The sequence below is a fragment of the Engraulis encrasicolus genome, chromosome 16 (genome assembly GCF_034702125.1).
Source record: "Engraulis encrasicolus isolate BLACKSEA-1 chromosome 16, IST_EnEncr_1.0, whole genome shotgun sequence".
Taxonomy (NCBI): Eukaryota; Metazoa; Chordata; class Actinopteri; order Clupeiformes; family Engraulidae; genus Engraulis; species Engraulis encrasicolus.
In genome coordinates this window covers 30,529,942-30,556,473 of record NC_085872.1, presented here as the reverse complement: position 1 = coordinate 30,556,473, position 26,532 = coordinate 30,529,942, and the positions used below count along the sequence as shown (strand labels likewise).

The 26,532-nt window shown below is 47.7% G+C and overlaps 1 protein-coding gene across 4 annotated transcripts in view; it reads left to right on the top strand.

The window, feature by feature from the left end:
• The window catches only part of LOC134465600 (zinc finger protein 521), a 133,144-nt gene that overhangs the window by 7,779 nt on the left and 98,833 nt on the right, over nt 1-26,532 (top strand). For 3 of the 4 annotated variants that reach the window (XM_063219353.1, XM_063219352.1, XM_063219351.1), the window contains exons 2-3: nt 2,358-2,414; nt 13,734-13,934. In XM_063219353.1, the coding sequence (XP_063075423.1) occupies nt 2,358-2,414; nt 13,734-13,934 (258 nt within the window). The remainder of the gene's footprint in view (nt 1-2,357; nt 2,415-13,733; nt 13,935-26,532) is intronic. The other variant, XM_063219354.1, reaches the window with a different exon arrangement.

The window sequence follows — 26,532 nt, the reverse complement described above, 5'->3', positions numbered from 1 at the left end:
TTTAAATGATGCTGCCTGCGTATGGATCTTCACTGTGATGGAAAAACTCATTTAGCTCACAGGGGCCCTCCCTCTAAGAGATGTCTCCCTGGTAGGCCACCGGAGCACTTTGCTGTAGTCAAACCAGCACCTGCAGAGTCCATCGCGCCATATTAAAAGCCACCAGCCTTTATGCTGGCCGCAGTGTTTTAGCCATTCCCCACCACCACCACCACCCCACCCCTTCCCCTTTGCCTGGCATCGCTAGTGTCCACTAGTGACAGACAGTCCAGCTATAGTGTGCGCTTTGCAGCCACCACCACATCGTTTTGCAGAGGCAGCAGCTTGTTTCGCCCGGTTTTTTAAATGGCTTATTTCGAATGGGGTACTGTAGGTGGAAAAAGTGATTCACCTCCTACACACCACATTCTTAAGTCTGAGGACCTTTTGGAGGCAAAGGGCTGCAAAATAAGAGAGAGCGGGGCTGAACGTGATGACTCGTTGGCATGGGATCGTGACGGCCTCCCTGTAAATTCATGCCGTCACGTGGCAAACTGTGTGGTGGTGACGTGACCCCAAAACAGACCCTTAGTAACAAAGTTTGTCACCTGTTTGACTGTTGCCATTGTTATTGCATGTCACTTTTCTTTTTGTACTCGGCGAAGTGGGGTGACGCAGTCTCGGTACACTTTGTCAACTCCCTGCATCCGTCCGTCTGCCCACCAGTTACTCCTTAAGTGCCTCGAAATGTGAAATTGTTATTGTTGAGCAGTCTGAAAGGCCTGAAGGCTACCCCCTACTTTGACAGTCCCTGCCATACCACCACCTCATCCACACACACCCCCACCCACCCCCTGCCAACACCCCATGCCACCCCTCGCACTTGCCATCCCCTACCCCCTCCCCCACCCCCACCTCCACCTCTACCCCACCCCCAGCTGGGAGGTCCTGTCAGGAGGGGCCACTTCTTTGCACAGGAAATGAATGCGTGGATAGCGGAGGCATAATGGAGGCTAGGTTCCTGACTGGCAGGGGTGGAACAGTGAGGCACGTAAACCTCCTCAATGAGACCCTCATTTTCCAAGGAGCAGGTGGGAGGCTTTTGTTCTCTTCCCGCTGCTAAAATCCATTTAGCTCTCCACACCTGACATGCAGCGAGGAACTCTTCCAGTTCCAGAGTGAAAAGGGGCGGAAAGACGAGGGGGGAAAAGTCTCTAATGAAATCTGTGCATACATTTCGCAAACGCGCTCCCAGTTTGTCAAGGACAATGGCGGCGGACCACTCGTCAAAAGGGGCTTTATTGCCGTGTAATGAATTTGTCTAAGCACTGGTCAAAGAGGGGTTCATTCAAGGACTGTTCAGTGCTCGAAAGAGGCGCCAGCGTCATTAGAATGCGCGGGCATGTCCGCGCTAATGGAACTCTTAAGCTACAGATTTCTCGCAGGTGACGTCTCTGTTTGGGATTTGCCAGTGACTGGCAAGAGGTGCTCACTGCTTTGCAAGAGATCTCACATTGGCAAACTCGACATGCCTTGCAAGCTCACCTTTTTTTTTCTTGTCAGGTAGCTCCTGTCTCAAGAACGATTATAGATTCCTTTGCCTGCATAAATGGCATACAAGCGTAACGCATCCAGTACCTGCGTTTTACAGGTATGGGTGCTTCATCATACATATTGTCAACTGTGTCACTTTCTCTTGGTGGGCAGGCAGCAGAGAATGCTCTAGCAAGGCCAAACGCAGCACAAGGGAATTTAGAGAAAAAGAACAAACTGAAAGGAAAATATATATAAAAACCCTCTCCCCCTTTTTTCCTTCCCTCAGCTTAATTTTTGTAAGCTGGCATTTTCCACTACCACAGTTTTCCCACTTTTGCCTTTTTTTCTGTGCATGTGGTTGAGTTTGTATGAGAGAAATATGTTTTCTTTTTTTCTCCACTTGCCAAGCGGGTTAGGGGGAGGAAAGGGGAGGTTTTCATGCTCTGGTCACTGGGTCTCTGTTGAAGGGATATGTTTTTGGAAGATTTCTATAATTCATAATGTCATTATTCAACCCAATAAGTGATTTATGTGGGTGGCTGTGGGCCGTGTTGTAAAACCTCATGCATATGAAAGACTCGAGCGGATTCCCAAACCTGAGGTTGAATTGCAAAAAGTTAACTGAAAGCTCTGTGCACCGAAGAATATTAATATAAAAACAACAAAATCAAAATGAAAATCTCTGGCACACACAAGGAGAGGGAGGGAGGGGGAAAAGAGCAGGAGACGCAGACACGCAATAATAAGAAATCATGCTGAGGAGATCATGCCCACAACGTTTCTTTATTTGTCTCTCTAATCACTTCTTCTTCTCTCTCTTTCTTTTTTTCTCTCCATGGCAGTAGAAGACAATGTGACTGAGGAGCAGCTCACCCCAGGCCAGACTGCCGTAGCAAGCGGTAATGCTCTATTTGATGTTTTCATTGGAAAAAAATGGCTTTTTGTATTGCTACATCTGGTCCGTGGATGTCTGTCCCTCTCTCTCTCTCTTTCTGTGTGTGTGCGTGTGCGTGTGTGTGTGTGTGTGTGTGTGTGTGTGTGTGTGTGTGTGTGTGTGTGTGTGTGTGTGTGTGTGTGTGTGTGTGTGTGTGTGTGTGTGTGTGTGTGTGTGTGTGTGTGTGTGTGTGTGTGTTTGTGTCCGTCTGTCCATCTGAAAGTGTCTGGTTTGGTTTCTGGTCTTCTCTCTCCCTCTGTGTGTGTGAGAGAGAGTTAATGCATCAGTCTTCTCTCTGTCTTTTTGTCTGTTTCTCTTATTCTGCCCATAAGTGCAGTATCATTCCGGTGTGTATGTCTGCATGTGCCAGTCTGCTTGAGAATGAGTTTGTTTTTCTATTTCTGCTTTCATCTTTCCCTTTCTTTCTATTTATCCCTTTTTCTCTCACTCTGTCTTTCCTTTTTCCTTTTTCCTTTTTCCTCTCTCTCTCTCTCTCTCTCTCTCTCTCTCTCTCTCTCTCTCTCTCTCTCTCTCTCTCTCTCTCTCTCTCTCTCTCTCTCTCTCTCTCTCTCTCTCTCTCTCTCGGCGTGGCCAGATGAATGCGTCCTGTCACCTCATGTGGCATCCATGGCTGCCCTCCAGGCAGCGTGCAGTAATCCAGGTCAGGCTTTCCGGAGACCCAGTATGAATGAGGCCTGCTCCTGATGTGCAGTAGTGGATCTCTTATTTCATTTGTCTCTCGTAAAGGTTAGGTCTCATGCGTGGTTATTTTAAACCCGATATGGATGGCTTTGCCCAGCAGGCTGGGGACCCTCGACTCGGCGAGGCTGGCATCGAAGCGGTGTGTGTGTGTGAGAGTGTGTGTGTCTGTGTGTGGTGTTGGTGGGTGAGAGAGCGGTAAAGAGAAGGGAGGGAAGGGGGGGGGGGTGGCAGCAGCTCAGTGGCTATGTTTTAGCCAAACTAGACTTGTCATGTTACAGGAGTAATAAGTGCATGCCTGTGAGATGTATGGACTCCTGCACTGGAAAGAGACTCTGGTAGATTAGCAGAGAAGTGCGTGCGTGCGTGTGTGCGTGCGTGCGTGCGTGCGTGCGTGCGTGCGTGCGTGCGTGCGTGCGTGCGTGCGTGCGCTGTTTACTGGTGTCTGGTGAGAGAAAAAAATGACAGATTTACTTGACCTACCTCCACACCTCTATTGTCAAACCCATACCTGTAATTTCCAGCGACATTTTAAGGGGAATGTTTTCTGGGTCTTGTGTTTTTTTTGCCGTGTTGCTGCATTGCATTAGTTGGTGACATTTAAGAAAGACTTCTGATGGTAACTATAGAGATAGTTAATGGAGCCTCATGAGCCGAGTGCCAGGGCTATTCTTACTGAGCCCACTGAGAGTACTACAAAGCACGGTCTGCTCACGCTGTAACTTAGTGTCTCTAGTATAAACCTTTTTTTTCTAGTGTAAACCTGAAATATGATTTGTTTATTATCGTCAGCCTCATCATCGTTGGGATTGTTTTTGTGTGCTTGTTTGTTTATATGTCTGCTTGTTGGTCACTGGTATCACATCCTTGTTGGTCACTGGTATCACATCCAAAATGACCCTCTGAAATTGTCTGTGTGGGTTGTCCTCGTAACCCCTTAGCGCAGAGCCTATATTATAACCGTACTGTCGCCAAAATTGTAATGGCTATGTCTTAATCTGTTACTTAAGGCGCTTGGTACTGTCATAGCAATGTTGTTATGATGTTGTTGAGTATTTTCAACAAATAGTGAATAAGCCCGCCGGCGACCCCATCTGCAGTAAGAAGTGGCAGTGTTGGTGGCAGTAGGGGTAGTGGTGGTGGTGTTTGGGGTGGTGTCGGGGGGAGGTGGGGGGGGGTAGTTGGAGAAGGGTACAGCAGCTCATTCACAGGCAGTTGATTCCTCAGCCTACTCTTTCATTGAGTAGTCAGCGCTGCATGATCAATGGCATTTGGGTGCCTGCTGACAGCTTGACAAGTTGCTCAAATCAAATTTCATTTGTAGTCACGTGCATGCCCCAAGTGTCTTTCAGCCAACATGAGGAACCATCTAGTAAAGAGAGAGATGTGTGTGTGTGTGTGTGTGTGCTGTGTGCGTGTGTGTGTAAGGGGTGGGTGCGGGGTATGTATGTTTTAAGTGTTTGTTTATGGAGAACAGACAATACATTTTCAGTGGGGTTTTTTGCCATGCAAGTTCTGCAAATTTCAATGTGTTGCAGATGGACCATTTTGAATTTATACTGTCTACAGTGAAATTTGGAGTCTTCTATCCTAGAACTGAGATGTCTCTCGTATAGAGTAGAGTCTGTGTAGCTTTTCAGAGTCCATGCAGTGTTACTCCCATGTGACGCTTTTCATGATCATTTAAACAGTCCCGAAAGTCTATCTTGGCCTCAAATACAAATGTGAATTTTTAACACACGTTCTGTAGTCACAGCCTCTGCTGCAGATTATTTATTTTTGCACTACGCGGTGGTATGCCGTTACCACATGTAAACAAGCTCTATGAAATCATTCTGTGCTTACATTGTGAATATTTGTGTAATTGCAATGTAATTAAATAGTAAGGTGTGTGTGTGTGTGTGTGTGTGTAATTTTCTTGGGTTTTGTCCCAAAGAGAGAGTGTGTGTGTGTGTGTGTGTGTGTGTGTGTGTGTGTGTGTGTGTGTGTGTGTGTGTGTGTGTGTGTGTGTGTGTGTGTGTGTGTGTGTGTGTGTGTGTGTGTGTGTGTGTGTGTGTGTGTGTGTGTGTGTGTGTGTGTGTGTGTGTGTGTGTGTGTGTGGGGCCATGGAAAGAGCGTTAGAGAGAGGGAGGGTTTGTATGTGCGTGTAGATTTATAGATATAGAAAGGCCAATATGATTTCATTTGAAACGTCACAAAGAAGCTGTTTTGAAGGTGGACATTTTGGTCAGATATTGGGGTAGAGCATAATGGGATTTCTGTCGTTCTTTCTTTCTTGCTTGCTTTCTTTCTTGTTTTCTTTCTTGCTTGCTTGCTTTTGTTCTTTCTTTCGTTCTTTCTTTCGTTCTTTCTTTCCGCTCTGACTCAGAATGTTGGGTTTAAGATCCACAGCTTGTCTTTACCACTGTGCTTGCTTCATGTGTGTAATTATAACCACATGCTACTTGTGCACTCTCCCTCTTTTCCTTTCTCGTACTCCCTCCCTCCCTCTCTCTCTTTCTCTTTTCTTCTTTCACGCACCCCCTACCCGCCATCCAACACACACGCGTGCACACACACACAGACAACACCACCACCTTCCCACCCACCCCAACCCCAGCTGTATCAGGTTTGAGCTATTTTGTGGAGTAGGATGTCAGCCCTGCTAAAGTGGAGTGGACTGAGTCCTGCTCTCGAATGTAAAGATCTTAGAGGACGCGGGGACTGTGAGGTGCAGAGCCAGCCAGATCAATGCACCGCAGGGCTCAATGCTGCAGGAGAACAGAGCAGAGCAGAGCAGGGAGGAGGGAAGAGGAGAGGAGAGAGTGAGAGGAAAGGAGAGAGGGGATAGAGAGGAGAGGAGAGGAGAGGAGAGAGAGAGGCAGAAAAGGAGGAGAGGAGCAGCTCTCCTCCCCCCCCCCCACACTTTTCTCTCCTCCAGCACTGCTGAAATCACACTCTCTATTATTCATTTCCTTTGTTGTACAACTCCACTAATGGCATGGCAAGATGCTCTGTTCAATATTATAACTCCCTATGAGAGAGGGAGCAGGGGAGAGAGAGAGAAGGGGTGAGAGAGCGAGGGAGGGAGACAGAGAGAGAAAGAGAAAGAGAGTGAGGAAAGGGGAAAGGAGGGGAGGAGGAGTACTGGGGGCTCTGTGCCTGTTTCTCATTTCGATAACTTGGATTTTCTTTGCCCTCTGTTCCTTTCCTATTGTGCTTATGTGGAAAGGGTCTGATTGAATTATGTCATTATGTTAAAGCCCTTTCAGTGATTGACAGCGGCGTAGTGTTTTTGTGCGTGCGTGCGTGCGTGCGTGCGTGCGTGCGTGCGTGTGTGTGTGTGTGTGTTTGTGCACGCCTGTGTGTGTGTCTGTGTGTGTGTGTGTGTGCGTGTGTGTGTGTTTGTGCGCGGGCGTATGTGTGCGCACGGTCAAGTGTATGTTTGTGTGGGGTGTGTAAAGACTTTTTTTCCTTTTCCCCAATTTCACTCTCGGTACTAGCAGCCATACCCTTCTTTACCTCTCTATCTGTCTTTTGACACGCGCACGCACGCACGCACGCGCGCACGCACGCACGCACGCACGCACGCACGCACGCACGCACGCACGCACGCACGCACGCACGCACGCGCGTGCACGCACACAGACGGTGCCCATCTCCCATGGAGTATCCATGTTTCATAACTGTACTGATTGGAGTTTTATAGTGCTTGTCTTGGGCAATGTACTCCTGACTTCTCCTCAGATACAGCCGCCCCTCCTCAACCCCCCCCCACACACACACTCACCCCACTGACTGACTGACTGACTGCAGCTCAGTATGTGATCTGTTCTCTGCACTGCCGCACATACAAGGGCAAGGCAGCATAATGATCTCAGATCAGTGGAAAATGACAATAAAGCTGGGGGTGGGGTAGAGGGTTGGAGGGATGGGGGGCTGGGGGTATTGAGGAGGAATACCCAAGCCTCTATTACTCCCCCCCCCAAGTGCAGTGGAAGACTCACTTAAGTGTCACTTTAGAAAGGAGTGTGCCTGTGACCTATATTGGCAAGAGCTCCGGAAAAGTTTTCAAGAGTTTTTAACTCTTCCCCCTTGCACCCCCCACCCTATCATCAGACACACAAGTGAGCAGTGACACACACACACACATATATACACACACACACACACACACACACACACACACACACACACACAAGCTTGAGTTGTGTTTTTTTGTGCCGGTGCTCTTTCTCCTCTTCCTCCCCGTAATGAGACGTTGCTATCCGTGTGAAGGTTATTCAATCTTAATGTCCTCCCGTGTCTGATAGCAGAGCTCCTCTCCCTCACCCCGCTGAAGCGCTGAAGCAGGGGCCGCCTCGCACCTTTGATCAGACGCCTCGACATGTGTCGACTGAAGCCGCTCGCTGCTCAGAATAAATTCTTAATTCGAACTTGAGGGTGGCTGTGGATGTGGATGTGATTGTGCACGGTAGGGCGGGGTGGTGAGGAGGTGGTATGGTATGGAGCTAGTTGGTTGGTGGGGAATGGGTATGATGAAGGTGGTGGCTGGGGATGGACGGGTACAGTAAAGTGCTTGGTGCTGGTTGGGAGTGGGAATGGTACACGATTACAAAACGTATGCCTCTTTTCCACTGCAGGTTTTCTGGTATGCCTACAGCTCGACACAGCGCGACTCGGCTGCCACTTTTTAATTTTCGATTGGGCACGGCTCAATTGAAGAGCAAAAAGTGGCGACCCGACGCGTGCTGTGTCGAGCTGTAGGCCTACCAGAAAACCTGCAGTGGAAAAGAGGCAATAGTGACTTTTTTTCCATTTTCAGAGCGCTTGGGTCCTCTGCTGTGTTTTCACGTAGTCTGTTGAAGTGTTGTGTAGTGTAGAGCTCTGTAGTAAGTTTGTGTTGTGTGTTAGCATCTGAATGTCTGTGTGTGTTCTCGGGGGGGTTGCATAGGGGATTTGCCTAGTACAGTATGTATGTACCATACTGTGTGTGTGTGCCGGTATTCCGCGTGTGTGTATGTTTGTGCGTGGGCGGCGGGTGTAGGTTTGGGCCTGCTCCATGTACTGTTGGACTGCGTTTCTGTCTGAAAGCCTCCAGCACAGGCCATGGTAAATCTTGGTTAGCCTTGTGTACAGAGGCAGAGGGACTCCCAAGAGGAACTGCACATGACTTCATCCTCTCCTGATTTTTTGGAGGAGCGCGTTTGATCTCGTTCTGGATATGATTTTAAAAAAGACGTCCAAAGAAACTCAGCAATAATAACATTTATAACATTTCCATGCCAAATGATGGATCAAAAGTGATCTGTTTTGTTGCAGCCAAATCTGGTCGGCCTGGTTTATTTTTCCAGTCAGTGTTTCTGTCTTCGCGGGAAGATTTAAGAGAGTTTTTTTTAAAGACTTTCCTCGGTCGCTTCCAGATTGCTTGGCGTCTCTTGCCACATGGATGTGGATTTCTCGTTCAGTGCTCCTTTGACAAGTCCCCCCCTTTCTATGTGGATATACGTCCGGACTCCCCCTGTCCTGTCCTGTCCTGTCCTTTCCCCCTCTCTGTCTGTCTCTCTCTCTGTGGTCGTGTGTCTGGCTCCCTCTTTGCATGTCCTTTCTCTTCTCCTTTAATTTGCATTCTTTGCTTTTTTTCCTTTTCTCTCTCTCTCTCTCTCTCTCACTCTCACTCTCACTCTCACTCTCTCTCTCTCTCTCTCTCTCTCTCTCTCTCTCTCTCTCTCTCTCTCATAATTTCTATCTCCCTTTCTTTTTCTCCTTTTTCTTCCTGTCCTTCCTCCTCCACATCTCCCTCTCTCTCCCCCCCCCCCCCCCCCATCTCCCTCTCTGCCTTCCTCTCCCCACCTCTCCTTTTCTCCTCTCTCTCTTGCTCTTTCTCTCCCACTGTCTCTCTCCTTCTCCCCCTCTGTCTCTCGGCGTGTCTCTCCTGTGGTTTGAAGGATTGGCAGGCAGTGGCGGTTGGGGGCTTGTGGCCAGAGTGCAGGGCCGCCCCCCCTCCTGTCACAGTGGGAGACGCCCGAGCATGGCGGGTGGGGGGGTGAAGTGGTGTGGGGCGGTGTGGGGGGGGGGGGGGGGGGGGGGGCAGGGGTTCAGGGAGACGGCCTGGCAGGGGAGCTGGGGACCCTTGGTGGGGGGGCGACAGAGCAGAGGAAAGAACATCAATTAAAACACTATAAATATTTAAGAGCAGAAATACTCAATAATATTAGGGTGGCGGGGGGGTGGCGGGTTAGAGAGTGTCAGCCCCCGCTTTCGCGAGATGAAAGTTCTGGAATGATGAATGTCAGCGAGGCGCTACGCACTGCTTGGGTGGGCCGGACTATGATGGATGGAGAGAGGAACACATAAAATATTGCACGGCTTACTTCAAACGGGATCAATCACTGTCCTCAGAGGACAAATACAAACATAACAGACCACCTCAGCCACCGTAGTAGCGCCCATCACTAATGCAACAATGGCTGTGTATGAATGAAAGCAGAAAAGCATACAAGAACAAACAGTGGTCATTATGCCTGTGTGATCTCATGATGACTTTATTAAAAGGTCATTTCTGTCTATAGTTATACTGATAAAAAAATAACACGCTCTTGGAAAAATAATTTCAATTTTTTTCCCTTATGGCTTATATACATACTGTAAGTGCTATCACCCCCATATATCTTGACCTGAACATAATATTTTACAATAACATGGTGACTGATTTATGCATTACCGTAAACCTTTTGACACACACACACACACACACACACACACACACACACACACACACACACACACACACACACACACACACACACACACACACACACACACACACACACACACATACACACACAGTACGTTGGTGGGTCAGAGACTGTGTCGAATATCTATATAGTGTGTTGAGAATGTGCCGCATTCCTTCACCCCCTACAGTAAGTCTTCCACTAGTCATCGCCATGGCGAGGCAGCCAGAGTGAGAGTTCAGGGCTCCTGATTGGCAGGCTGTCTTACTCCGCCGCCATTGATCCCCCGTCCGTTCAGTGGGGGATTCAGACAGGAGCATGTCCAGATCTAATGGATTAGTGGGCCCTAAACCCAGACACTCTGGAACTCTGTATCGACACTGAACTCTAATCCCCTCGCCTTGGCCATTGACCTTGCCGTGGTCGGTCCCCAAGTTAGCCTGTTAGGACGGCAGAGGTGAAGCCATCTGCATTTATACAACATTATTGCCTTAATGGCCCTGATTTATTTCTCTCCTGGCAAGAACAAAGAGTGACCTATTGGACAGTTCAAATCAGAGACGCTACAGCTTGGTGCGCAGGACCAAATGAACTACAGTCAGGGGAGAGAGAGAGAGAGAGGTGATGGCAAGAAGATGGCGGGGTACTTTCGTTTTTCCTCTCTCTCTTTTTTTCCCCTTTTTTTCCTCTCAGTCCTCGATTTTTGTTGTCGTCATTCTGTGTTTCATCAGGGAAGAATGTGTGATGTGGTGCAGTTGTATTGGGCCAGCCGTTCTGCCAACGAATTACAGAGTCTGATGTTTCATGCCTTGACTGCCAGTTGCACATTGGCATGGTGAAATATAATTCAATGAGTATGATCATTTGGAGGAGGAAAGCAGGGGGGAAACAAGATTTAACTTTTCAGTAATAAATTCAAACTGATTTGACACCGCCAACCAAGTTGAGCAGCTCAAGGAAAGGTCATGCCAAGATGTCTGCCTGGAAACAGGCCTCTAGAAGTTCTAGAACCCTGGGGGCCTGTGGGATGTGTCCACCTCCACCCACCCACCCACCCACTCACTCATCAACACCATGCATCCCCAAGCCCATCCCCATCCCCAGCACCACGAAACACCCCGCACCCTGCTCATCTCCAACCCCCCTCCCCAAGCCCCCTCCCCAGTGTGTCAAGTTGACCATACATACTAAGGTTGGCTGGCCTGGAGCGGTGCCCAGTCAGGCTCCTCTCTCCTTGGAAGGAGGCGTCTGCATCTGCGAAGACTGAGAGCCGGGGGATTTGCATCTCCTCCCAGCGCCTCCCGCCCCGCGCCCCTCTCCGCTCCGCTCTGCTGGTCCCAGCGGGGGGAGCCGTGTCCTGATATTTTTAGAGGGCATGTTCCACAAGCCTCCATCGCCAGGAGAGCAGGACAATGGAGGGGTGTGAGGTTACATCAATACTTGGCGTGAGATGGGCAAGGGAGTTTGGTATGGGGGCGGCTTGGAGGGAAGAGTTAGTGTGCGGGGGCGGTTGCTGTTGGTGGTAGTGGAGATGGTGGTGGTGTCTGGGGTACGTGTGCGTGGTGTGTGTGCATGTGGGGGCGTTGAGTTAGTGGTGGTGCTATCGGGTGTGTGTGTATGGAGTGTGTGCGTGTGTGCTCTGTGCAAGTGTGTGTGTACGCATAGATGCGTAGGGGTTGGTTGGGGGGAATGACTTAGAGGAAAGAATCCTGGGTGGCCTTGATGAGTACTGGACAGACGCTCCTCAAGGAATGTCACACTCCTCATGGCCAGGCTTCCTTTTTTCCTTCTTTAATGAAGACGCCCAGTGTAAGCACACACTGCACGGTGGTGGTGGGGGTGGTGGGGGTGGTGGTGGTGTGTGCTGAGGCCAGGGTTGCCAGATGAGACTGATCATTTCCAGCCAAAAAAATAGCTCAAAGTTCCTACCCGGCGGAAGCACTAAATCATTTGTCAACCACCCAATTTGAGCTAAATTCTATACATGGGTTCTTTCATGGGTTTATCAACACGATGTTATGAGGAGGGGCAAGACACTGGCAGCCAACCATGTGGGCTAATTGTTTGACCGACAGCGGTTTCCAACAACCAGAGGTCGAGTTGTGCGCAGCTAGGTTCGCAGTCAGGTAATAAACAAAATTTAGAACCCATGTATAGATCTTTATGGCCATATATCTGTAGAAAAACCCGCCCAAATGCCTTTCTCCCCCCCATATTTTTAACTCTCAAACGACCATTCCAAGCTGCCCAAATGAGCAGGAAACAGCCCAATCTGGCAACACTGACTGGGGCCGGTGTCATGTAAATAATATTGAGGCGATGTAGGGCGGTGCAGCCACATCATGGTGGGGGTGTAAATACACAAGTCAAGGCTCATCTCTGTCACCAAGTAATATTACCACCTCAACCCAGGACTGATGCCACGGGTCCTTGCTCAGTTGCAGACCACCGGCATACGTCATATGCGGCCTTCCATAAATTTAGGCCGGCTTATTTATTTGCTTTAAATGGAAATTTATTATTGCGTCCTCCAGTGCATTGTGAAATTGTGACATTTAGTTGGAAATGCACCATGTAATTGCATTACACGTTATCTGAAATATAATCTGTAGTTTGGAACTGCCTTGTTTCTGGAGCGAGAGAGAGAGAGAGCACACTACACGCGCATGTGCATGTGTAATAGGTTACATCAGGGTTCAGTTATAATGGCATTTCTACTGCCATGCACCCACACTATAGTATATGGATATGATGACCGTAAATCCACGGTGAATGTACATAATTATAGAATTCAATGAAATGATTGTTTTACAAACGAGCAAAGGAAGTCTTATCTAAGGCCGCCGATGTACTACAGCCTTTATCAAAGTCAATTCAAATGGGCAGGCCATCTCATAGTATTTCACATATATAAATTCAAAATGTTTGACTGCATTTAGCAATCAGACAGAAAAGGTTTGCCTCGGTCCCCCCCTCGTCTGTCTTCAGTGCTGATCGCCAAACACGTATTCAGGCCCCGCATTGTGTTTGAAAGACGAGATTGCAGATAGGAGAATATTGATGTGTGCGACCCGCGGCTGCCTGCGAGGAAGGCTAAATTATTCAGGGAAGTGTGTCACATTGAGGATGTAACACACACCAATTTCAGTGCCGAGTGCCTCCTTTCTTTTCTGCCTCTTTGTTTTCCCCCTGCAGTAGCTGCAGAGTTGATCTCTCGATTGAAACGACTCTTGGAAAAGCCAAGTCCTTTAGCAAATGAAGAAATCCTTAAAAGAAAAGATGGGGGAAAAAAAGAAACAAAATAAGACGAAATGGAAAGTCTCACTCTGGTAGCAATGTTTTAATCTGGTGTACTGTAGAGTTGTGGTATGATTACAGTGCAGCGGGATGTGCATAGAAAGCCCTGATAACGAAACAGTGGCAAAGAATAGAGCGAGACGTGTTGCCCTATAGCATCCTCAAAACTGAATGCAACACACAGCGTGCGCACACACATACACACACACACACACACACACGCACGCGCACACACACACGCACGCACACACATTGCCCTATAGTATCCTCACAACTGAATACAACATACACAGGAAAATATGCAGTGTTAATTCAACACTTAAAGAGTACTCTAGGACCAAATACACTCGAGAGGGTGCTACATTGACTCTGTAAGAGTTGAATTGACATTGCCTTTTTTTGTTGTGTACACACCTGTGCGGCAGTCAGTCTCTCCGCCTGTACTGTAGATCACATTATAATGCCTCAGCGCATAGATGATGTTGTCGATGTTGCCATGACCCAGCGGTTGTCATTGGAGACCAGAGCCCATCATCATGTCTCTCTCTCCCTCTCCTCTCTGCATCCCACAGATCCAGACTTCGGCCAAGAGGGGGTGGCGGAGGATGCGGAGGACAGCCGTCTGAGCAAGAGGCGTCTGTCTCCGGAGCAGGGCGAGGAGGGGGAGGAGGAGGACGAGGAGGCCACACTGCACAGCTGCGACGGCTGCCGGCAGGTGTTCGAGTCACTGAGCGATCTCACCGAACACAAGATTAATCAATGCCAGCTGACAGGTAAACAACGCTCAGCCCACCGCGCCAAGCCTAGCAGTGCTAGCTAGCTCGCTTTCGCTCTCTCTCTCTCTCGCACTCTCTCTCTCTCTCTCTCGCTCTCTCTCTCTTGCGCTCTCTCTCTCTCGCGCGCTCTCTCTTTCTCTCGCGCGCTCTCTCGCTCTCTCTCTCGCTCTCTCTCTCTTGCTCTCTATCTCTTGCTCTCTATCTGTATATACAGTGCCGCCAGTTAGTATTGGCACCCCTTAATTTTATGTACAAATTGTGCAATATATCCAGAAATAAATGGAAATATACACAACTTTTACCATCAGGATCTTTTAATTGAACATTATAAGATATTTGGAATTGCCAAGTATTTATTTCCAAGTGCATTTTGTAATTTCAAGCAAAAACATTTAAAAGGGCATGTCCAGGAATATTGGCACCCCTCCTTCAAGGGTTAATTGCACACTATTAGACAGCAATGGCAGCCTCTGAAGGTTTTGGTTTTCATCAATGACTGTGTTCTTTCATTTTTACAACCAATCCACTGTGCATTATTTGGTTGTGTTCTTTGGGTTTTTGTCTTTCTGGAGTGCACATGATGTTCAACTCAAACCAAGTGTTCTTGCCATGGTTACACATTTTACTGTAAATGATGATACCTGTCATGTCATGATGCCTGTCATGATACCTGTGATACGGTCAAATCCTCCAATACCTGATGCAACAATGGGGTGACATAATATTATGGATCGGACACCATGCTTGCTTTTTGGTAGGGTGTCCTTTTCCTTAAAGACTTTCTTGCAGAGTATGCAAACATGCTGTTTGTGTGAGTCACTGAAAAACTGTGCTATTGCTTCATCTGACCTTAAAACATTCTTAAAAGGGCTGTGCTAGGCCTGTATTTTTTCATACAGCCGTCAGGTGTTCCCTGTTATGACTTTTATTAAGCAATGTGGTCTGCCTTGCTCTCCAACCAAAAGGCACTACTTTGTGTAGTGTTTAACACGGGGTGCTTATTGAAAAAAACTACCCAGAACAGTTCAAAGTTGACCGTCAGGTCTGTAGATCAGTGTTTCCCAACCAGGGGTACGTGTACCACTAGGGGTACGCGAGCACACCTCAAGGGGTACGCGGAAAAATTTAATAATAACAAATATATTGAGTGTAGTCACGCTGGAATAGAGGAACAGAGCCTGAATGAGGGCGAGGGGGTACTCATCATATGAAAAAGTTGCTAAGGGGGTACGCAGGACAAAAAAGGTTGGGAAGCACTGCTGTAGATGTTAGTCCCTGTGTTTTTTCATTATTTGCACCGACTTCCAAAGACTTTTATCATAATATCTTCCTCTACCCCCCACATCCAAGGATGTTCTTTACAGCTCCATGTTTGGCAGATTTCTGAATAACACAACACAGTGTTGAAAATGGTTTCCCAAGGTCTTTTGAGATGACCTTTTATTATTTGGAGGTCTTGTTTTTGTAAATAATAGTAGGCCTATTTGTGGTGTCCTCAGGCAGCTCCTCTGTCTTCAGATTGGTGAAAGACACACAAGATGTAACAGGTGGCTATTTAAACACAAATATCATAATTCCTTGCCTAATTCATGTTCTATGGGCAAAAGCAATTAGTCAAAGGTGATTCCCATTTGCGATTTACCATAATTGAGTCAAATTAGGTTTCCAAAATGGTATCCAGTAAAGGGTGCCAATACCAGTGATCCCGGGAACTTTACCATCTTCAATTATTTCCCTCTCATAGTTTAGTATTTAATGCTGTTGATATTTTTTATATTTAGTTTCAACCACAAGCTATCTATAGAAAAATCATGGTTGACCATATTATTTGTTTTCTGGAGATATGTCCCATAATGTACTTAAACTTCAAGGGTGCCAATAGTACCTGGCGGCACTGTACTATATATCTCTCTTTCACACTCTTTCTTTCTCTTCATTCATTAGCTCTCTCTCTATCTCTCTTTCACACTCTTTCTTTCTCTTTTTATGCATTCCTCTCTGCACACTCTCTTACACACACACACACACACACACACACACACACACACACACACACACACACACACACACACACACACACACACACACACACACACACACACTCAAGACACATTCACACATAACCACACATGTGCATGCCCATTCTCTCTCTCTCTCTCTCTCTCTCTCTCTCTCTCTCTCTCTCTCTCTCTCTCTCTCTCTCTCTCTCTCACCCTCCATTTCCCCCTTGGTGTATATTGTTTTCTTTTTTCCCTCTGTCCTTTGTCTTTTATCCTGTTTTCCTCTGTCTTTTTCTTCCTGCTTTTCTTTCCCCTTTGTCTTGTTTTTCTTCACTCTAATTCCCTCTACTTCATTTTCTCTCCACAGTGTCTCTTCTTCCCCCCGTAATTCTATCTCTGATACGCACACCACAGGAACACAATCGCGCACTAATTCTTACACATGGATATCATTAAATGTGCTCTTAGCCGAAGGAAATGCTGCCACCATCACAAATTCCAACAGCATTAGCAATAAATGTACCACTTTCCACAACTGCTGTTCCTCATCTCTCCCTCTCTCTCTCTCTCTCTCTCTCTCTCTCTCTCTCTCTCTCTCTCTCTCTCTCTCTCTCTCTCTCTCTCTCTCTCTCTCTCGCACACATACACATGCATTCTCTTTCTCTCTTTGTCCCTGAATCTATTGCTCAGACTTTATTTATCACTCAATGTCCCCATCTCTCCTTCCATCTCTTTTTCTTTCTCTTTCTCTTTCTCTTTATCTTTCTCTTTCTCAGTCTTTCCAGTCCATGTGTATTTTGGCTACACCCTCTGTCTAATACATTCGATTAGACCTCACACACACACACGCGCGCACATCTCACATCCCCACAGAGAGAAAAAAAAAAACAAGCAAAACTCAAGAGCACTTCCCCAAGTACTGTAGTGGAGCACCACTGGCAGGCCATGTCATTGGCTGGCTGATGTATGAACATGGCTAAAAATACTCTGACAAGGTGGCAGCGGAGAACTAATGATGTCAGCTGAGTGCTTCCCGAATCCACGTTGGGTGGACTGGCACTGTCCTCCTTATCGCCCACCAAGCCCACACACACACCACCTGCGATATTATTTCTGACAGGATATATTATTGGTCGATTTGTAGGTTAATGATGATTACGTTTTCCTATTTTATTCCAGCAGTCCCAATATTGCGATGGCCAGCTTAATTGAATTAATGATTTATGCTAGCTAGCTAGCCAATGCCAGAGTTTCTCCCTGGAGTGTGTCTCGAGTTTTTGTTGGTATTGAGTTTTTGTTTTATAGAACACAGAAATAAAGTGTATTTGTGTATGTGTATGCGTGCCAAAAAGGAATTATTTATGTGTTGCACAGTATTTTTCATTCTTTTCCATGTCTTAAGTAGGGTATGTATGGATGCTCAGCTCAAGATTGATTCAAGGATTTCTTCAGTAGAATAACACAGAGAGGTTTCAAATGAATTTATGCATTGTTATTAAACCACAGTGAAAATACTGTAGTCGGATACGAGTGTGTGCGTGTGTGTGTGGAAGGCTGTAGTCTAATTAATGGTTGCTAGGCCCATGCAGCCACTTGTCGACTGGGGTTCAGGACTACATTGAAGGCATATCTTAATATGACATGTTTTCCAAAGTATCTCCACCTCTTCTCTTTCTCTTTTCTCTTCTCTTTTCTCTCTTCTCTTCTCTTCTCTTCTCTTCTCTTCTCTTCTCTTCTCTTCTCTTCTCTTCTCTTCTCTTCTCTTCTCTTCTCTTCTCTTCTCTTCTCTTCCCCACTCTGGCTCACTCTCTGTTGACCTTGCCTTTGCACTGTGTAACCTCAAATTAATGTCAGTCTCAGACAAATAACCAGTAATTACTAAGGTTTGATTGTCTGTGGGGGTTGTGATCCAAAGCCTATTCTCAAACAGATAATTGATTGATTACCAAATAATTGCTTTCAAGTAATTGCACCAAAACTACATTATATTTTAATTTGATTATATTTTGTATTCTGGAAACACATTTTTTTTTTACCAAAACAGCAAGGAGCCCATCATTTCAGCTTGGTATTCATATTTTTTCTGCTCTTAAAATGAATCCCTTAGTCACTACTAATACTCATTATCATTAACTCTAAATCCTTACATCTACCATTATATTTATAGTAAAGGGACAGATTTATCTGACAATCAAACATAATTAAACAATAGAAATGAGGGACACTCAGCATTAATAAATGCCAAAATTAATTCATGAATGGTGCAAATAACACTGGTCCACCTTTCATTTTAGACACAACACAACAAAATAATATAAAATCATGGAGAAACATGTGGACCCCACCCAAAACACAAAGAGAGTGACCTAAAGGGAAAACAACTGAGGAAAGCAAGCATGAAGGAACGAGAGAAAGACAGAAAGAAAAAGAGTGTGAGAGGGAGAGACAGAACGACAGAATCAAGGAAGGAAGGAAGGAAGGAAGCAAGGAGAGAGAGAGAGAGAGAGAGAGAGAGAGGGAGAAAGAGATGCAAGATGTAACATGTCACCTCGATCAATGGCTGCCGTCGTCTGGCCCAGACTGCAGCAGCTTTAACACCTTTCTATGCACTTAAGTCATGACCACTGCACTGCGCTAGGGGAATCCAGGGCTATGGATCGCCCTGTGTCCCTGATGCGATCGGTGCTATTGATCCTGCTAATGCTGGACTGCGGAAGAAGAACCTGGAAGAGAGAGGGTAAGATAGGGAGAGAGATATAAGGGGAGAAAGGGAGAGGGTGAAGGAGAGAGAGAGAAGGAGAGAGAGAGAGAGAGAGAGAAGGAGGGAGAAACGGAGACAGAGAGAGGCCAGAAAGAAAGTGCTGCAGGAATGTCTCCCGTGAGACCAAGTCTTCTTCGACTGGGGCAGGGCTGCAAGAATGTTCTCCTGCATCCCCCGCCCCCCAAAGAGAGACACACACACACACACACACACACACACACCCTCCCCATCTGTATCACACTGCCCTTTCCTACACCCCCACCCCACCCCACCTCGCTCCAACTCTCACCCCATCCACCAGGGACTCTCCGGAGGCTTGGGCAGGGCTGCTGGAATGTCTCCCCGGAGACAGCGTCTTAGGCAGGGATAGGGTGGGAAGAATGCTCCCCTGGAGACCCGGTTGGGGCCGGGGCAGGGCGGATGGTGGAATGCCTCCACCCCAGCAGCCCCTTCTCTCGGCTCAGCGGCTGGGCCTCAGGGGCTCCCCCCTTGGCTCCAGCACGGCTGAGGATCGGGTTTCCGTGGCGGGCTCTGCATCCTGCCGTCACGGCCCCCTTTGCTCCCCTGGGGAAGGTCGAGCCAGGGCAGGGGCAGAGGGGGGCTCTAATTCGCTGCCTCCTCCTCCTCCTCCTCCTCCTCCTCCTCCTCCTTTCTCTCTTTTTGCTCCTCTCTTCGCTCTCCTCTCCTCCATCCTTCAAAAACACTTTATCAACACTTTAGCCACCGATATTATTCTGTGCTGGTGACTTAGCTCAGCTTGCTATTGCAACAGATTCAAGTAGGTTGAACCGGCCACATGTGAGCTTGGCTGTGCATGCAGCGTAGTTGCCACTGAAATGACGAAGTAAAGGTCATGTCAATGTGGCAGGCTCTGTCGTCTGAAAAAAAGACCACACTTGTAGCCCAGAATTATGTACATGTGGAAATGAGGAAGTGGTTTCAGCTTAGAGGTCCTCAGGAAAACCAGGAGTTGGGCACAGGGTGCACGTTGGAGCTCTCGATCTTCTTTAGCATCTGCGTAAAATCGTGCAGTCACACATGGAATGAAGCGCTCTATCTTCTCCGTCTATCTGCTCCCTGCGTCCCCTTTCCTCACTCTTCACAACAGCTCGACACCACAGCCGCCGTCCATCCCTTTCGCCACCCCCCACTGTTCCACCCACCCACCTCCCAAGCCACACCTTTTCTCCTGCCCCCTGCCCCCCCACCCGCCCCTCTCTCTCTCTTCTCCACCACGGAGGGAAGGGGTCTGGCTGCTCCCTGCAGAGAGGGTTCTGGCCAGCCGGACGGTGGTGTTAACCCCCTTTGTGTGATGGTGACCTTTGTCTAATAAGTGGATTTCTCTGTTTCCTGTGCTGGTCAGTGGGAGAGGCCGGCTAGGCAGACCCTGTACTGGGCTTATGCCACTTAGATGAGAAAATCAATCAAGATGGAGATGGCAACAGAGCGCTATGTCCGTTCACATTACAGAGGAGATGTATTTCCTCTCCAGATCTTTGTAAACACTCGGTGTTCGTGTTTGGTCATTTTGCACTTGGCATCTTTTAGAACATATAAAAAAGGTGTAGTAGTGCAGAACCATGTGTACAACAAATTGATTTTGTTGAAATGATTAATTACATGCGTATGCAAATACGGTAACGTATGACAAGTGAAGACAAAATGCCTTCATGTTTGCCCCAATTTCTTTTGGCAAAATGTGTAATTTTTTTGAACACTGAATCGTACAGTAATACATGGAGACTCCGCAAAATGGACTTTAATGCTCTGTGATGCAAAGATGGGGAAGTTGTCCAGCAATCAAGCAGGGGAAAAAAACAAGCAAATCCTCCATTACAAGTACCTAATTCCACCTCCACTTACCTTCAGGAATTACACGCACATTTGAAGTCTTTTAGCTGTGCAATTACAACTTCTTTGGTCAGCAGTATGGAAATGTCCCGTAATGCAGCCTACATTTATAAGGGGGAACTTTTTGGCAGCGTGTTCCTTGTAATAACTCTGTCCAACGCATCTGCATTTGCCAGAGAGCTCTTTTTTTCACTCTCCACCAGAGTTTCAACTGTATCAGCCCAACAGCTGATTGGTGAGTGCCAAAGACGATGAGCAGCGAGAGAAGCTTCGCCGGCTGGCTGGCTGGCTGGCTGGCGGGCTACCTGCTCTGTGCGCAATAGAGACGGCTAATAAACAGACAGGGGGAGAGACAGACACACAGACACACAGACAGACAGTCGGCGCATTCTGTGGAGGCTCCTGATTGCTTTTGCTGTTAATCAGGAGTTCTGACACGTTTTTTAGCTCTGGTGTCTCGTGACACTCTCAATACAGAGGTGGGGTGGGGAGCTCCATGATAACAAGGCTTTGAAAATGGGAGAGGAGGCCAGGGGAGAGAGTACTGCTTTCTGACTCAATGCAGGGCTTGAAAAGAGACCTCATGGTAGAGTGAGCGCTCAGAATTAGTCTCAAGCCTATCCAAGGTAGGAGTGTGTGTGTGTGTGTGCATGCGTGCATGCTCGTGTGCGTGCGTTACACGCGCACGGACACGTGTGTGTGATCGTGTGTGAGTGTGTCTGAGCCTGTTTGTGTGTCCACAATAAACACGCCACCAAACAACACACACACACACACACACACACACACACACACACACACACACTCATAGGTGCAGACACGTACGTGTGCAGGTGGGATAGCACTAGTGTGCTTGCTAGTGTGTGTGTGTGTGTGTGTGTGTGTATGTGTGCAAAGTAGCTGTGCGGCACCCCGTCTCCTCGGCTCCCAGTGTGTGGGTCCCTTGCGGTCCCCCCTCTGCACAGCCGAGCCGGTAATGTTAACAGGAGTGTCATTAGGAATTCAAAGCAGATGCAGCCTCGCGAGGACGCCCTCTTCCTCTCTCCCTGGAGCTTCGCGCCGCACATTATGCATCGTATAAACTATTTATTGGGCTTTGTCAGGCGCTCACAGCACTTTCTGCAGGAGCATAATCAGAGGGAGAACAGGGGGAGCGTGCGGTTTTGTTTGGTGAGCGCATGGAACCTGGATGCCAATGCACCCAGCCACCCCACCCCGCACTCCGCACCCCCTCTCCGCACCCAGCACCACCTTACCGCACCTCCCACTTTTTTGCATCACAACGACACGCGCACACACACACACACACACACACACACACACACACACACACACACACACACACACACACACACACACACACACACACACACACACACACACACACACACACACACACACACACACACACACACACAATAAACACATTGCAGACTACGAAATGAAATCAATTAGCATCACTTGACCAGCTTTTTAAGTCCTCGCAGGTATGTCAGTGGCCACACATAATGTAAAGCTGCAGCCACCTGCATTAAATCTGTAGGTTAGGCTAATCTTTTTTTTTTTCGTGATCAACTTTTTATTGCTTTTATTGGGGGGGGGGTGGTTAGACGGTTACATTCATAACAAGCTCTGGTGCATATACAGTAGTCATAGTCCATATAGTCTAGGTTAGGCTAATCTGTAGGCTAATGCTAATGTGGAAACCTAGCTGGCAATTTCTGTGCCTTTTGCCCAAGCCTACCCATGCCAGCAGGTGGACAGCTGATTGTTCACCACCTCTCTTTGGCCCACACACTCTCATATTTAGGAGTAGAGTTGATTCGGAAATGCCATCCTACCTTCGTCGTTACATCCATAGCCATCGAAATGTTGATCCATGTGCGTGCGTGCGTGCGTGCGTGCGTGCGTGCGTGCGTGCGTGCGTGCGTGCGTGCGTGCGTGCGTGCGTGCGTGCGTGCGTGCGTGCGTGCGTGCGTGCGTGCGTGCGTCAGAGTTCCCTTTGTCTGCTGGTATAGCATACTGTTACTTACTCTTGCTCACTCACTCACTCTCTTTTATACATTTCTCTTTCTCTGTCTGTCTTTCTAGCTGTCTCTATGCTTGTACGTGTCCGCATACTGTATGTGCATACTGTATGTGCGAGTGTATGTGTGTGTGTGTGTGTGTGTGTGTGTGTGTGTGTGTGTGTGTGTGTGTGTGTGTGTGTGTGTGTGTGTGTGTGTGTGTGTGTGTGTGTGTGTGTGTGTGTGTGTGTGTGTGTGTGTGTGTGTGTGTGTGCGCGCGCGCGCATGCATACGCTCGGAGGCCAAGACTTTTCTCTCTAGCTCTGGCTCTTTGTTTCCAGTTGCTCTCGGGCGCTGCTCGCCCCCGTGACTGACTGGCACAGGCAGAAGAGTTGGGCATTAAATGTTAATGGGACTGCGTCTGCGTCTGGCCTGGGCTGAATTGCGGAGCGCGTGTTAAGCCTGGCTTTCTCCTCCCTCCTGGCACGCGCTCGCACAACTACAAAACAATTGAATGAAAAGAGAGAGAGGGAGAAAGACACAGAGAGAGAGGGAATAAGGACGAGAAAGGGGGCCCGCTTCATTGCCTGGTAATGTGAGGTGGCTCTGAGCTGGGTTGAGTGTAGCGGGTGCAGGGGTTTTGGTCGTGTTTGGTGTGCTTGCGTTGCTTGCGGTGGTGTGGGACAGGGGTGAAAGGGGGCACACATGACAGTGACACCAGAGGAGGAAAAGAATGTGAGACATACACACATACACACACATACACACACACACAGCATAGAAGGTTGGATTGGGAGACTTGCAGGCAAAGACAAAAAAAATGCCCCACGAGCTCACAGCAGTTTTCCAGAGCTACTGGAATGAACTCAATGTGCTTTGATGAGAGCAAAAATTCTTTATAATGTCAGAACAATTGTTTTAGGCGTAAAAATATGCGAGAAATCAGATAGGTGTCTACAAAGTGTGAAGAAAGAAAGAAGGAAGGAATGGAAAGGAAATACAGAAAGAGTAAGACACGAAAGGAGGGAAAAAGAAATGTGCAGATTGGATAAAATAGTGTTTATTGAAATGTAGCATGGAGGAGAGGGCAGGCGTAATTTTCACTATCTCAAGGGGAGTCTGCTGCATTTTCTTTCTTATGAAAGCTGCTACGGAGAACATGATATTGCTGTGCAGATAAGCGGTCGCGAGTGTTTGTGTATGTATGTGTGCATGCATGTATGTTTCCGTGTGTAAACCTGTGTACTGTATGTATGTGTGCATGAGTGACATGTATATCATATCTCTGTTGTTCTGCATATTCATGCCTGTTTTCTATTGCAATGCTATCGTCTATGACCATGACCACTCTGGTCTTATGTCTGTGCATCTTACATAGAGTAGCATGGTCATAGACAAAGGCGCACACTCACCTGTGTGGGTGAAGATGTCATTTGCCTCTATTGCCTATCGTGCATATTTAGATGGCTCACCGTACACTCACCATCATCCTTAGACCAGGGGTTCCCAGACTTAACCATTACAAGGGACCCATATACTGGAAGCCCCCCTTACATGAGTCGTACCACACTATTTTACCTTTCACCATCACCATCACTTCATATTGTATACCCACTGGGATATACAAAATGCTAATGATAACAGTAGTAACGTTAGGAGATGCAATAATGCAGCTCTTAATTAATAAGAATTATTATTCAGCTTATTTTTGCAACCTGCTGCCGCCCCCTTAGCACCCCCTTGCGGCCCCCTAGGGGTCCCTGGCCCCCACTTTGAAAACCGCTGCCTTACACACACACACACACACACACACACACACACACACACACACACACACACACACACACACACACACACACACACACACACACACACGAGGAGAGAGGGAAGCTAAGGAGGACGGGGAGGGAGAGAGAAAGAGAGACAAACGCTGAGAGAAAAGAAAGATGCACACATAACCAAATGAGGTTGAGACATGAAGAGGGGGAAGAAGACAGTCGCACAGACAGACAAACAGGCCGACAGGCCGACAGAGAGGCTGCATATTGTATTAGGGGGGCTCTGCTTTGCAGGTAATTAGAGAGTGATGTGTTGACTGCTTCTCCTGGGTGGGGTGTGTGCGACTGATAAGGGGGCCGGTGGTCTTATCTCTGGAAACGAGAGACGCCAACCCTGCCAGGCAAATCCATCCGCCTGCTCAACCCGCCCTCCCGCCTGCCTGCCTGCCTGCTTGCCTGCACACGCTCACTCTGCATGTCCATCCCCACCCCCCAAAACACCACCACCCCACCCCACTCCACCCCACCCCACCCCCTGCTCAGACCCCACCACCACCTCCACCACCTCCACCACCACCACCTCCACCACCACCGGCACCTTTCCCCGGCTTTTTATTAAGCACATAACTAATGCCAGACAGGTTGTGCATGTGCATCAACACCAGCGAAATATTCTAAGTGGAGCCAGAACGAGAGAGAGAGACAGAGAGTGGGCAGCAAGTGTGTGTGTGAGAGAGGGAGAGAAGGAGGAGGGAGACAGTTAGGAGGGAGGGAGAGAGGGAGGGAGAATTTCTATTTTGCTCATCGCCTCCTGAAAGATGATAATGTCTTAAAACCCAGGTAACGTGCAGGAGGGCAGCGAGAGTGCACACCAGATCTCCCCAATGTGGCTCTTTCTCTGTCTATCTCTTTCTCTCACTCACTCTCATTTTCTCTGTCTCTGTTTCTGGCTGTCTGACTCTCTTTCTCTCTTTTCTCTCTCTCTATCTATCTCTCTCTCTCTCTCTCTGTCTCTCTCTCTCTCTCTCTCTCTCTCTCTCTCTCTCTCTCTCTCTCTCTCTCTCTCTCTGTCTCTCTGTCTCTATCTCTCTCTCTCTCTCTCTCTCTCTCTCTCTCTCTGTCTCTCTGTCTCTATCTCTCTCTCTATCTCTATCTCTCTCTCTCTCTCTCTCTCTCTCTCTCTCTCTCTCTCTCTCTCTCTCTCTCTCTCTCTCTCTCTCTCTCTCTCTCTCTCTCTCTATCATGTCCCTGTCTCTCTACCTCTCCGCCTCTCCCGGGGGTTTCTGCATTCAAATGATTTTCTCAGTGTCTGTGAAACGCACCACCACGCGCCGGAATAATGATGAACCTGTTGCGAAGGCAGACAAAGTGCAGAAGTTTGAGTCAGGTGATAGGTGCGATAATATTAGTGTGTGTGTGTGTGTGGTGTGTGTCTTTTTTTTCACTGTTGCCGAGCAGACTTGAGCTGAACATCGATAATTAATACATCTGAACTATTAATATTTTAGACAGGTTCACTATCATGGTTCGCATATAAAGTTCCAAATCAGGAGAGAGGGTATTCATGGAAAGCACACACCCCATTCGCCATGGCTTGTAATAAGCATGGGTGTGTGTCTCCCTTGATCAAAACACCCCAAACAGGTGTCTGCTACGACTGTTACAAATGAATGCATCGCTTTGTTGCTACAGCAAAGAATTAATAAACAATCGTTGCAAAGTGTGAAAACATAATCAAAGCCACACACACACACACACCACACCACATAATTATGATTTGGCATTAGCATATCAAATGGCAAAGAGCCTTTCATGGGTGTTGCTCCTCCTCAAGATGATTTGTGGCAGTGCGTCTTTGTGAGGTTGTCTGTGCTGGGAGAATGGCTTGAATGTCACCACTGTTTTGTTTATTTATTTGTATTTATTATTATTACCACGCAATCTTTACCTTGGGATCGATTGCAGATATGTAATACATAAGAAGTACTTTAATCAGAAAGAAGTCACGTCGATGACGTATCTGTTGATACCTCAGCGAGAAACCAGAGCAGTGCCCCCCCCCCCCCACAATTTGTGTAGCTAGCATGGAGAAACAACATTGGTTCAGCACTACCGCTTATCACCAACACACTAGCACTAACCGGCTAAATGCCAATAGTTCTAAAGAAATGTAGTTTTGTATACGTACATTTGAAAAAA